General features: G+C 39.1%; 1 protein-coding gene across 1 annotated transcript in view; it reads left to right on the forward strand.

Moving 5' to 3' along the window:
* Nucleotides 1-13,194, forward strand: part of TP53BP2 (tumor protein p53 binding protein 2) — a 66,754-nt gene extending 53,560 nt beyond the window's left edge. Inside the window, exons 15-18 of the mRNA XM_003275065.4 lie at nt 507-640; nt 3,852-4,018; nt 8,637-8,836; nt 12,376-13,194. Of these exons, the coding sequence (XP_003275113.1) occupies nt 507-640; nt 3,852-4,018; nt 8,637-8,836; nt 12,376-12,417 (543 nt within the window). The 3' untranslated portion in view covers nt 12,418-13,194. The remainder of the gene's footprint in view (nt 1-506; nt 641-3,851; nt 4,019-8,636; nt 8,837-12,375) is intronic.
* Nucleotides 13,195-13,618: the final 424 nt, after the last annotated feature.

Below are 13,618 nucleotides of genomic sequence, written 5' to 3' on the forward strand. Positions count from 1 at the left end.
TTCACTTGGAGTCCTCTAGAGTACTTTTCTTTCTTAAGAGAGATCATTACTCCCCTTTAGAAATTGTTCATGTATGGATTTGTACTATACTGTATTAGGTTAGAGATGCAGTCTCTACTTTTAGAAGCCTACTATTTAAAATATTTTTAGTTGACCTTTTTTTTTTGCTTTCCATAGCAAATGCAACTTCTACTTAGAAACTAATTTGTGGTGAGAAGTTGGGAGGATAAATAAACAAAAATGACTATAAGGGTATAGTTTCTGGTACTTCTTTTTTTAAAAAAAACCTTTTTATAGTGACCGCCTACTTAATGTGGTTATTCTGTCTGTCTTATTTCTAGAATTGTTCTTGGTACAATTTTCTTGGCTCCTATAGGTTTTAATTATGATTTTTAAAAGTGTCACAAGAGTCCATTTCTGTCCTCTTGACCCTAAAGGAGCCAATTAGTAGTGACAGTTCAGGTGACAAGAAACTAGAGTGATGCTCACCCTTCTTATTGATATAGGTTGATGACCCAAGCCTGCCCAATGATGAAGGCATCACGGCTCTTCACAATGCTGTGTGTGCAGGCCACACAGAAATCGTTAAGTTCCTGGTACAGTTTGGTGTAAATGTAAATGCTGCTGATAGTGATGGATGGTAAGATTTTCTTTTAAACTCCAGTCAAGCTTCATTTGTGGGAATCGGTTTATAAGCAGTGTCATAGTGCTGTTGGAAGACAAAGAAGTATGTCAGTGTATGTCCTCGAGCTGCTTGTAATCTAGCTGGAGAAATGTGGTATCTATTTTTGAGGAATTAACATGTGTTCATGTAACAGTCATCTCATTCCCATCCTGGAAGTAGGTGGAGTTTTAAAAAGTTTAGTAGTTAATGATAAAAATAAGTGTAACAAAGTAGTACACAGTTCATTAGCATCCTTAAGCAAAGCTTAAGAGAGAAGTGCTGATTTAGGCAAGGTATCCCTAAGCCCCTGAAATGGTTCAGAGTCTTCAATATATTAATGTCCATTCTGTATATCCAAGAGGGGATTATAACTTGCAACATATCCCAAATATATTTGACCATGGAATCCATTTTTCGTGGAACCAGGGTGTACTTAAAACACAAGTGGTACTGCATGTGATGAGTATTGTTTGCAGGATAGGGGAAATGTTAGTCAACATTAAATAATAATAATAAAGGTCCTAATAAGGTCCTGTCACCCCCTAAACTAACAGAATAGATAGCAAGTTTTGTATTTTATTTTTAAAAAAGAAAGTTTTAAGTTATAATATGTTACTTTTGTGGAAGAATACGAACAGTTGACTTTTTTCTTCATAGGATTTTAAAAAGTTGTAATCACACTATATTTACTCCAGTGTTTTAGTTTCACAACTTGTTTTTCTCATAATATGGAAAGTAGTTACGATATAAAATTCTCATGTATGCATATATAAATTGCATACACACATACATACATTTCAGTTAGCTTCATATTACTGTACCACACGACTGTGTACTCATTTATTGTGACGGTCTCCCTTTTATTAGACATTGAGATTGTTTTCCAATTTTTGTTTTAATGCTTGGAGAAGCACTTTGGTTACAATTTTTAAACATTTATATTTTAATGTGTGTGTACTGTGGGAAACATGCAAAATAGAAATAAGAGGAAAACAAGCCATCTGTATCCCCACAGTGTACAGGTAAACACCATTCATATTTTAATGTATTTTCTTTGGGCTCTTTTTTAAAAAAATTTATTTTTTTATTTTTATTTTTGTAGAGACAGGGGCTCACTATGTTGCCCAGGTTGGTCTTGAACTCCTGGACTCAAGTGATCCTCCTGCCCGAGCCTTTCAAAGTGCTGGGTTTATAGGTATGAGCCACCGTACTTGGCCCAAGCTCTTTTTCATATGCTTTTCACAAATGTAGTTAAGCTCCTAATATATATGTAATGTTTTAAGCCTATATTTTTAGTTTAACATTATAGCATAAACAAAACAAATTCTTACTGTGTCGTAATGCCTTTGTTTTCCTAATGTTGGGAGTTTATGTTGTATATAATTTTTCATTATTAAAAAGCATGCAATGAAAAAATCTATAGTAATATTTGCCAAACTATTAATAATAGTGTTCTGGCCAGGCATGGTGGCTAATACCTGTAATCCTAGCACTTTGGGATGCTGAAGCGGAAGATCACTTGAGCCCAGGAGTTTGAGATCAGCCTGGGCAACGTAGAGAGACCCTGTCTCTACAAAAAATTTTTAAAAATTAGCTAGGTGTGCTGGTGTGTGCCTGTAGTCCCAGCTACTGGGGAGGCTGAGGTGGGAGGATCGCTGGAGCCTGGAGGTCAAGACTGCAGTGAGCCAAGATTGCATTGCTGTACTCCAGTCTGGGTGACAGAGCAAGATCCTCAAAAAAAAAAAAAAAAAAAAAGTGATTGGAATGGGGAATTAAAAAAATTTTTTTTTTTTTTTTTTTTTTTGAGTCAGGGTCTTATTCTGTCACCCAGGCTGGAATGCAGTGGCACAATCTTGGCTCACTGTAACTTCTGCCCTCTGGGCTGAAGCAACCTCCCATCTGAGCCTCCCAAGTAGCTAGAACCACAGGTGTGTGCCACCACACCTGGCTATTTTTTTGTATTTTTAGTAGAGACGGGGTTTTGCTGTGTTGCCCAGGCTGGTCTTGAACCCTTGAACTCAAGTGGTCCGCCCTCCGTGGCCTCTCAGAGTGCCAGGATTACAGGTGTGAGTCACTGTGCCTGGCCAAAAAAAAAAAAAATAAAAATTTTTTTGAGACTGTGTCACCCTGGAGTGCACTGGTGTGATCTTGGCTCACTGCAACCTCTGCCTCCTGTTCAGGTGATTCTCATGCCTCAGCCTCCGCAGTAGCTGGGATTACACGCCCGGCTAATTTTTGTATTTTTAGTAGAGTTGGAGTTTTACCATGTTGGCCAGGCTGGTCTCAAACTCCTGACTTCAGGTGATCTGCCCGCCTCGGCCTCCCAAAGTACTGGGAGCCACTGTGCCTGGTCTATGTATTTTTTTTTTTTTTCAAGTCTGTTCTCCAAGGAGAATAAAGAGGAGAGGAAAGAGTAAAGAAACTAAATCTTATGTACTTTAGAGCCTGATTAACATTTTCACACTCAACTTCTGAGTTTGGACCGTGGTACTGGCTCTTCTTATACCTTTACTATTAGTCTAGGGTCATTTATAATCTATTATAAAACATTTGAGATGCTGGAGAGGGTTCTCTTTCATGGTATTAATAAATTCCTGCTGACCAGTTACCTGTAGTAGATTGAAATGTGTGTATTTTACAGTCACTTTTCTGGTCTCAATTGATTTGACAAATTTTTTCAATTAAAATTTATTTTAACTTGGGATTTAAAAAATATAAAAATAGTTCATATATGCAACTTAATTCCTTCAAAATTGATGACGATAAATAGATATTTAAAGGCCAGTGTTTTGAGTGAAAGTGTATAACTTAAGGACTGTTAGGCCTACTACTCTGACAGAAAGAATTAGGCTGGGTACTCCAGGACATAGAACTAAATCCATTTTAATATTGTTTTTCTTAAATGTTTATACACATTTCATTTCTGCTTATTCACATCCTTGATTCTTCTCACCCTTTGCCAAGCTCCCAGCCCCAGTGTGGTCCATGACTCTCTGAAATTTTCATTTGTGGCTGTAATTCTTTGATAGGTTCAATAATCTGTGTTGAACTGGTTTTTAAAAAACTGTTTAAGAGGTTTTCAGAAGAAAACTTGGTAGATGAGAGACTCAAGAACTTTCTTTCCAGATATCAGCAGGTGTCATTCAGTTTAGGAAAACAGTTCTAGCCCTTGTATCTTGCTTCACAGGACTCCATTACATTGTGCTGCCTCATGTAACAACGTCCAAGTGTGTAAGTTTTTGGTGGAGTCGGGAGCCGCTGTGTTTGCCATGACCTACAGTGACATGCAGACTGCTGCAGATAAGTGCGAGGAAATGGAGGAAGGCTACACTCAGTGCTCCCAATTTCTTTATGGTATGTGACAAGTAGAACTAAATGTATTGATTACTGCATTCATTTATTCTGTATCTCCAGGGTATAATTCAATAATTACTTTTGTTTGGAAAAAATCTTGTGTTATCCATAGTCTTGGGCCTTGAAAATACAACAGCCTTGGTCACAGATAATACAGCTTCTGTTTGTATGCTTAGAAACAGCTATTGTCAGGGACTTCTTCAATTACAAAAGACAGTGCTGCAGCATCTGACCTAGTGGTGTTAATGACTTTGACCATCAAAAGATCCTCTATTAAGGCTTTAGTACTTATAGATTGATGGTGTATCCTTGCAAATAAGTAAACAGACCCCCCTCTCCTAACAACATGATCAAGGGAGTGAAGGATCAGTTTAAGAACCCAAATGGTCCAAGTTTTCCTAAAAATCAAACTTGTCGTAAAGTGAAATAAAGGCAACATATACTTTGGAGCTGTCTTTTATTTTTTTCTCTTTTGTTTTCTTGATTTTGAGTTTATGATTCTGGTTGCTAACATCCGATCTGTACCTAGAGGAAAATGGACTTGAAGTTTTAGATAGATATATGTTGATTGGCATTTGTATTTACAAGGAAAATTTTTTTTGTTTACAAGGCTTAGAAGTTGAGGTAAGTTTTCCTCTTTAGTTGGGCTTGAGAGGAATTAAAGAAGGAGGGAAGACAGAGACAAATAAGGAGGTCCCAGAACTCCATACTGCTCAAGTTTTCAGTAACTCCTTTCCCAGTTGATTGGAAGACCCCTAAGGTGCCCTCTCTGCTGAACACTTTTCCCTGTGTCTCTAGGTCTTTTTTCAGGCCCTAGATACGAAGAGAGAGGGGTCAGAGAACCACAAACCTCAAATTCCCTTCTTCATCTCTCTCAGCTGGTAGCTTTTATTGTTGATATTTGTGATTATTTTATTTTTTAGAGGCAAGGTCTCACTCTGTCACCCAGTCTGGAGTGCAGTGGCATGGTCATCACCCACTGTAGCCCCAAACTCCCAGGCTCAGATGACCCTTCTGCCTCAGGCTTTCAAATACCTGGGACCACAGGCACCTGCCATCACACCTGGCTAATTTTTTATTATATTTATTTATTTATTTTTGAGGTAGGATCTTGCTCTGTCACTCAGGTTGGAGTGCAGTGGCACAATCACAACTCACTGCAGCCTTGACTGCCAGGGCTCAGGTGATCCTTCCACCTCAGCCTCCAGAGTAACTGGGACTACAGACATGTACCACCACACCCAGCTAGTTTTTGCATTTTTAGTAGAGATGGATGGGATTTTGCCATGTTGTCCAGGCTGGTCTCAAACTCCTGAGCTTAGCCAGTCTGCCTGTCTTGGCCTCCCAAAGTGCTGGCATTACAGGTGTGAGCCACCATGCCTGACCTTTTAAATTTCGTTTGGAGATGGGGCCTCACTCTGTTGCCCAGGCTAGTCTCAAACTCCTGGCCTCAAAGAATCCTCTTGTCTCAGCCTCCCAGAGCTGAGATTACAGGTATGAGCCACCATGCCCAACCTTTGTTTATGTTTTGAACTCTGGACCATAGAATATTTTGATATAGTAACATGTTTAAAAATTTATATATATAATTATAAATTTTATATATTTATATATGTATTTTGTTTTTGAGACAATCTTGCCCTGTTACTTAGGTTGGAATGCAGTGGTGTGATCATCGCTCACTACAACCCTGAACTCCTAGGCTCAAGCAATCCTCCCACCTTGGCCTTCCAGAGTGCTGAAGTTATGGGCGTTAGTATAATGTGTTGGCCGGGTGTGGTGGCTCATGCCTGTAATCCCAGCACTTTGGGAGGCCGAGGCAGGTGGATCTCTTGAGGTCGAAGTTCGAGATCAGCCTGGCCAACATGGTGGAACTCCATCTGTACTAAAAATACAAAAATTAGCCAGCTGCGGTGGCGGGCATCTGTAGCTACTTGGGAGGTTGAGGCAGGAGAACTGTTTGAACCCGGAGGTGGAGGTTGCAGTGAGCTGAGACCATGCCATTGCACTCCAGCCTGGGCAACAAGAGTGAAACTTTGTCACACAAAAAAAGCCGGGCGCGGCGGCTCACGCTTATAATCCCAGCACTTTGGGAGGCCGAGGCAGGCAGATCACGAGGTCAGGAGATGAGACCATCCTGGCTAACACGGTGAAACTCCGCCTCTACTAAAAATACAAAAAAATTAGACAGGCGTGGTGGCAGGCGCCTGTAGTCCCAGCTACTCGGGAGGCTGAGGCAGGAGAATGGCATGAACCCTGGAGGAGGAACTTGCAGTGAGCTGAGGTTGCGCCACTGCACTCCAGCCTGGGCGACAGAGCGAGACTCCATCTCGGGAGGAAAAAAAAAATACACACACACACACACACACATATATATAAAATGTGTTAATAGGTATTTTGCTGTATTAAATTTATTGACCATCTGACCTATATTTAGATATGGAATATGATTTTTTTTAAACATTAGGGATATTTGGTCAGATTCTTAAAATTTACGAAGTATATCATAGATACCAGGATGTGCTGTTTAAGTAGTAATGATAGTAGATTACACACAGTGAGTAATTGTGTACCCACCTTAGGAAACAGAACATAACCACTGTCTCTGACATCGTTTGGACTCCCCTCCCTGATGTGGCCCCTTCTCACATCTGTAGTGACCACTGCTTTCACGTTTAGCATTCCTTGTTTTGTAAAATAATTACGTCATTTGTATATGAATCCTATAACTAATATTTTCAGTTTTGCTTGTTTTTGCCCTTCATATAAAATCATACTGGTGATTCTGTGGCCTACTTTTCTGATTCAACATTGTTTTTGAGATTCACTCGTGTTGCCTGTAGCTATAGTTTATTTTCACTGTACAACTTATCTTTTTATTCTACTTTCGAAGGACATGTGTGCTGTTTCCCTCCTTCCCTCCTTCCCTCCCTCCTTCCTTTCCTTCCACTATAAACATCCCCGTGAACATTTTGGTACTTGTCTTCTGGTGTTTATCTACAAGTGGACTTGCCAGGTCACAGTGATACACATCTAGCAGAGGGTTCCTTTTACTCCACATTCTCTTTGACTCTTGGATTTGGAGTGATACCTCATTGTAGCTTTAGTTTGCATTTCCCAAGTTACTGGTAACACAGCATGTTTTTAGTCCCCTCAAAAAATTTTTTACAAAGTAATTTACAACTCTTAATCTGATAAATAGCAAAGTAATGAGAATTTTTCTCCATTCCTAATGATTTATTGGAGGCTGGGTGCAGTGGCTCACGCCTGTAATCCCAGCACTTTGGATGCTGAAGTGGGAGGATCTCCTTGAGCCCAGGAATTCTAGACCAGCCTGGGCAAGACCCTGGTCCCTAATTTATTACAAATTGGGACTTGAGCTATTACTTTGAGTATACTAAAATATCCAGAATCTCCTACGTCTTTCTTCATTCCCATCTCAGACACTGTGGCCATTTAAAAAACTTTGTGAAATTACAGTTGTATAAAGTTTGATCACCATGGGAGTGTCATGCTTTGCATGCCATCTTTAAACAAGAAAAGTTGGAAGTTGTCTCTTTAGATTGGCAGAGCCTTCTTTTAGAAAAGAACAATTTCTTGTTTCAGTTTTTCTCAGTGAGAGAAATATACTGTGTGCTATATCATTAGTTGATATAGGAATAATTTCATAATCAATAGTGTAGTGCTCACATAAGCTGAAAAAGCTAACTATTCAAAAGCTAGCAAGTATTTTCCTGGTTTTTAAAAAATTATAAAAGTGAAAATAATAATTCTGAATTGCTGAGAACTTTATTACCTTAATTATTTTCCATCTCCTCTGCTTTTTTCCTATTGCCTGCCAGTTGATGATTGTTATTTCTTACTAGCATTGCCCTTTAGGATAGGAAGGTATAAGTGAAGAAGGGCAAAACTTAAATGTGTAGTTAATTTGCAAATCTGTTACTAACTCTGGTGAAAGGTGGACTTCTGAGGATTTTTCCCTTCCTAGTTTAAGGATTTCGACATCTTTTAAGATTCGGATTCTTACTATATTAGAGTTGATTATATGAAGACTTTGATCATGTCTAAAATGCCATATTTTTGCATTCTAACATATTCTCTCTATATTTTTTCCTCTGTCTTTCCCATTCAGAAATTCATAGAGACCATTGTGCCTCCATCTTTTTTTCTCTGTCTGCTCTGAATTTTGGGTAAAGAATGAAGTAATGTTTCTAGAGTTCCTTAGTCATTACATTTGGGAGTAGGCTGAAATTGGACAGGCATATCGTTCCCTTTTTTAATATCCTAGACTTGAACAGTTCTTTTTTTAGTTCCTAAGCTTGCAAAAGTTTTTGTACTCTGAGTAGCTCCTTTAAGAGATGCTTATAAAGTGCTAGGTTTTAGAGCTGTTTTAGAGATGATAGCATATAGTAATGTGTCCTTCATATGTTCCCTATACACTGTTGCCTTCCACTGCACCCTACCCCCTACCTCAGGACATTTTATTGTATATTTAATGTAGTACTAACATTCCAGCCTGTACCTGTTTCTTCCCATTTTGTTTCATTTAGCTAAAAGTTATAGAGTGGTATACTCCAAGTTGTATATTCTGTGCTTTATCTGACTGTCATGATTTTAGGAGTTCAGGAGAAGATGGGCATAATGAATAAAGGAGTCATTTATGCACTTTGGGATTATGAACCTCAGAATGATGATGAGCTGCCCATGAAAGAAGGAGACTGCATGACAATCATCCACAGGGAAGACGAAGATGAAATCGAATGGTGGTGGGCGCGCCTTAATGATAAGGAGGGATATGTTCCACGCAACTTGCTGGGAGTAAGTTAGTCTGATGGTTACGGTGTTTTCATATGTGCCAGAGAGGGGCTCTGTAAAAACTGCTGTATGTTTTGGATACAGTGCACCCAACTGCCCTTTGTTAATAAGACATGGAATTTAAACATTTTGATAGTCTTAGACTTAAAGCCACATTTTCAGTGATTCTTATTATGATCAATAACATATGTTTGCCAGCCCTGGAGGTCAGGGGTCCTCCCTACATTTATAAACAGACTAAAGATAACTAGATAATATGATTGGAATTGAGCCTGTGACATCTGAAATCAATTTTTAATCTGTCTAAATCAGGATTTGAAAATCTGGTAGAGAGCTTCAGCAGGACATTAAGGACAAGATTCTTTGTTTTTCTGTACTATTTGATTTATATTTCATAAAAAGCCAGAAAATAATATCATGCCAGCACATATGTACCACTTCTATAGTGTAGTACAATGGGACTGCTGTCATCATGTAAAGATTCTCCTGGAGTATTTTCAGGGGAAGGCTGGCGTATGGTCAGACAGAGGAGAGAAAGCGGGATAACAGATTCCAGGGCTTTGCATTAAGCTCTTTGTAGATTCAGCTGTTCTCTTATAGCAGTTGTGTGTGTGTGCAAGGGGCATGGAGGATGTATGAAAGAGTGAGAGAAATAATCAGGGTAATTGAGAGATTGAGATAAAAGTTTAAAGTGCTTGCAAAATCTGCTCTTGGTGAGGAAGGAAGGAAAGGGTTGAGGAAAGGAAGAGCCAGTTGTGATACACAGAAGATGGTGTGTAGGTTGTGAGCACTGGCCTCCATGTTGCTTCAGCTCCATCTGCAGCACCTGTTATCTGGATATCCAGGCTGCAGAAGGAACGTGGGGAGGGCTGGAGAATCCTGCCTCCCAAGATTGGTGTGGGGATAACTCAGAGGTCTAACAGAGAGCAAATGGTAGATGCTGTTCTTGGTCTTTTCATCAAATGTTGGATGGACATGGCCTCCACCCACATGGAGCTTCTACTCTGGCATCTAGGCAATGAACAGGATTGTGTCTGTGAATGATCCACTGCCTAGGCATTACTTTCAATGGGATTCCTTGAAATGACTTCAGTGTTGGGACCTGACTGCCTGGATTCTGACCAGCATCTCTCCCTGACTCTCCCTTCCACATTGTTGTTTGTCTAACGTGCAGTGTAAATAACTTATACACCTTGACTGCTGCTGTCCTGACAGCAAAATTTATTATGAAATAAACATTTCGTAATAAGTTTTGAATAGATGATTAGACAGTATTCATTTGGGTGATCATAATGTAACTTTAAAGAATAATGAAAGTGAAAAACAAATAAAATTAGACTATGCAGCCCTTAAAAAAACTTTGAGGGGCCCGGCATAGTGGCTCATGCCTGTAATCCCAGCACTTTGGGAGGCTGAGGCAGGAGAATCACTTGAGGTCAGGAGTTTGAGACCAGCCTGGCCAACATGGTGAAACCCTGTCTCTACTAAAAATACTGTAATCACAGCTACTCGGGAGGTTGAGGCAGGAGAATCGGTTGAGCCTGGGAGGCAGAGGTTGTGGTGAGCCGAGATCGTGCCACTGCACTCCAGCCTGGGTGACGGAGTGGACCCTGTCTTAAAAAAATAAGCTTTCAGATTACCAGAGGAAAGTAGAAATATAAAGGTTGTTCTCTTTCAAGCACCCTCAGTTGCTTCTCCAGAGTCTCTAGCACTGGAGAAGTACAGTCTCTTGGCTACAGTAACTTTCCTTCTCTGATAAACATCAACGGTAAATAAGCCCTTTTGTTTTGTATAGTTTCTTATCTGGGAAAGACTACCTTCTTAGAACTAGTTGCTTACTTGAGTCTTTTATTTTCTTTTTTTAAATTGGCAAAAATTGTATATATTTATGGTGTATAACATGATTTGAAATATGTGTATTTGTAGAATGGCTAAATCAAGCTAAATAATACATGCATCATCTCACATGGTCATCTTTTTTTGGTGAGAACATCTATTAGTGATTTTCAAGTATATAATACATTATTAATTATAGTCACCAAGTTGTACAATAGATCTTTTTTTTTTTTTTTTGAGACGGAGTCTTGCTCTGTCGCCCAGGCTGGAGTGCAGTGGCGCAATCTCGGCTCACTGCAAGCTCCGCCTCCCAGGTTCACGCCATTCTCCTGCCTCAGCCTCTCCGAGTAGCTGGGACTACAGGCACCTGCCACCACGCCCGGCTAATTTTTTTTGTATTTTTAGTAGAGACGGGGTTTCGCTGTGGTCTCGATCTCCTGACCTCGTGATCCGCCCACCTCGGCCTCCCAAAGTGCTGGGATTACAAGTGTGAGCCACCGCTCCCGGCCACAATAGATCTTTTGAATTATTTAAATTTTCTAACACAGAGGTCCTGTGGTTAATGACACGGGGAACATTGCATGTTCCCAAGTGTGGGAGCAGTGGGTCAAAGAGTGAGTTCTCTCTCGTGTGTGTGGTGCTTAGAAGATTCTGAAATTAACAGACTGGACTGAAGATTTTCATTTTAGTCCTAAATTTAGATTTTCTTAGTACTTTGGAAATCTTTTCTTGTTAGAAGTATCCTCTACACCACTTTATTGGTGTTTTTTTTTTTTTTTCCCTGATTTTTTTGTTTTTAAAGGAGAGTGCATATATGTAGTTAGGACTCAGATAGAAGTCTAGAAAATTGTATTAGCTAAATGTCTTTTTTTCAGTTAGAAAAATAATATTTTCTTTAACATGGATCCACCAGTTTTTTAGTTTTAACTGGAAGTCTGACTCTTTTTCTTTTTTAAATTATTTATTTATCACTTTTAAATTTTTTAATTGGGATGTAATTAAAGTCTATGCTTCTACTTTCTTTGAGTAATCCTTTTTCTTCCTCTTCTTTTGTCAAGAGGGGCTGCTTTTGTTTGGTGTGTCAGTTGAATTTACCAGTTTGACTTGGTCCTGGCTCAGGCCTAGAGGCCTTGCAACCTTCACTAGGACTCACCTTTACAGCTCTTGTGGAAACACAAAACCACAGAATTCTAAAGCAAAAAACTCCACCCAATCTTCCTTAAATTTATAGACTTTTAATCTGTGGCATTTCATTTCTGACAGTCTGAAGTCCCATGGCACAATGTCATATCCATTGTGAATAAAGGTAAAAGAATTCAGTCTCTTTCTTCTTTCCTAATAGAAGCTCCAAATGCTGGAGTGTAGAACATACAGCAGTTTGCCTTCCTTGTTAGAGCCGATTTACAGCTCAACAAGCTGTGCAGATTGAGTTAATACCTAGAACTGTCATGGGTTTTTATATTGCTGCTTTGTAGAGTTGTCACAGTTGACGGGCCCTTGTGATCTTTGAACGTCCTGTGCAGTCTAGTTGATGAGCACGTTGCTAAACGTAAAGCTCTAGGTGCCACACACACCACAAAGAGTGCTTTTCTCACTTTGATTTCCTTCCCATGACATCTGTCCCCTAACCTCATTATTTCTTGAAATTTTGTTATATTCTCACACATCTATTATAGTATGTAAATATTTTTTAAACTCTCTTGCAGCTGTACCCAAGAATTAAACCAAGACAAAGGAGCTTGGCCTGAAACTTCACACAGAATTTTAGTCAATGAAGAATTAATCTCTGTTAAGCAGAAGTAATACGATTATTTTTGGCAAAAATTTCACAAGACTTATTTTAATGACAATGTAGCTTGAAAGCGATGAAGAATGTCTCTAGAAGAAAATGAAGGATTGAAGAATTCACCATTAGAGGACATTTAGCATGATGAAATAAAGCATCTACGTCAGCAGGCCATACCGTGTTGGGGCAGAGTTGTCCCGTGTAGCGCTCAGAGAAGTACACAGTGACAATCCTGTTTTCTACAAGAATCCTGTCTAGTAAATAGGACCATTTATTGGGCAGTTGGGAAATCAGCTCTCTGTCCTGTTTAGTGAGTGTTTTCAGCAGCTGCTCCTAAACCAATCCTCCTGCCAGAAAGGACCAGTGCCATCACATCGCTGTCTCTGATTGTCCCCGGCACCAGCAGGCCCTTGGGGGGCTCACCTGAAGGCTCAAAGGCACTGCACACTTGTATATTGTCAGTGAAGAACTGTTAGTTGGTCGTCAGTGAACAATAACTTTATTATATGAGTTCTTGTAGCATCTTAAGAATTATACATATGTTTGAAATATTGAAACTAAGCTACAGTACCAGTAATTAGATGTAGAATCTTGTTGGTAGGCTGAATTTTAATCTGTATTTATTGTCTTTTGTATCTCAGAAATTAGAAACTTGCTACAGACTTACCCGTAATATTTGTCAAGATCATAGCTGACTTTAAAATCAGTTGTAATAAACTTTTTGATGCTAAGCTGTTTACTGGTTTTTGTTTTTGATGTCATAAATAGACCTTGTTTAATAGTCACAAGCCATTGGGATATCATACCCAGCTGAAAAAGAACAAACTGCTTAACATAAGTATATGTATTGTAATAAGAGTTTTTTTTACCAGCCAAGTGATTCAATGTAAGTGGTTTTTAAAATAAAATACTGTAGAGATCATGGTGATAGAAGCCTACTTTACATTTTACCTAGAGCCTCTAATAGACTGTTTTAGTGTCCTCATTGATTTGTGGGGTGAAAACTTAAATAGGCAAAATCTCCACATCATTTTATTAATATGTTAATAGGTTTGTGAATTGTTTCCAAACCCATTTGCTTAGTGGAACTACTTTAGTAGAAGATACAAATGAAAAACCATGGTCACTCTTCCTTACACATTTTTATGAGTAGCTAAATTCTA

Source organism: Nomascus leucogenys, chromosome 5, assembly GCF_006542625.1.
Source record: "Nomascus leucogenys isolate Asia chromosome 5, Asia_NLE_v1, whole genome shotgun sequence".
Taxonomy (NCBI): Eukaryota; Metazoa; Chordata; class Mammalia; order Primates; family Hylobatidae; genus Nomascus; species Nomascus leucogenys.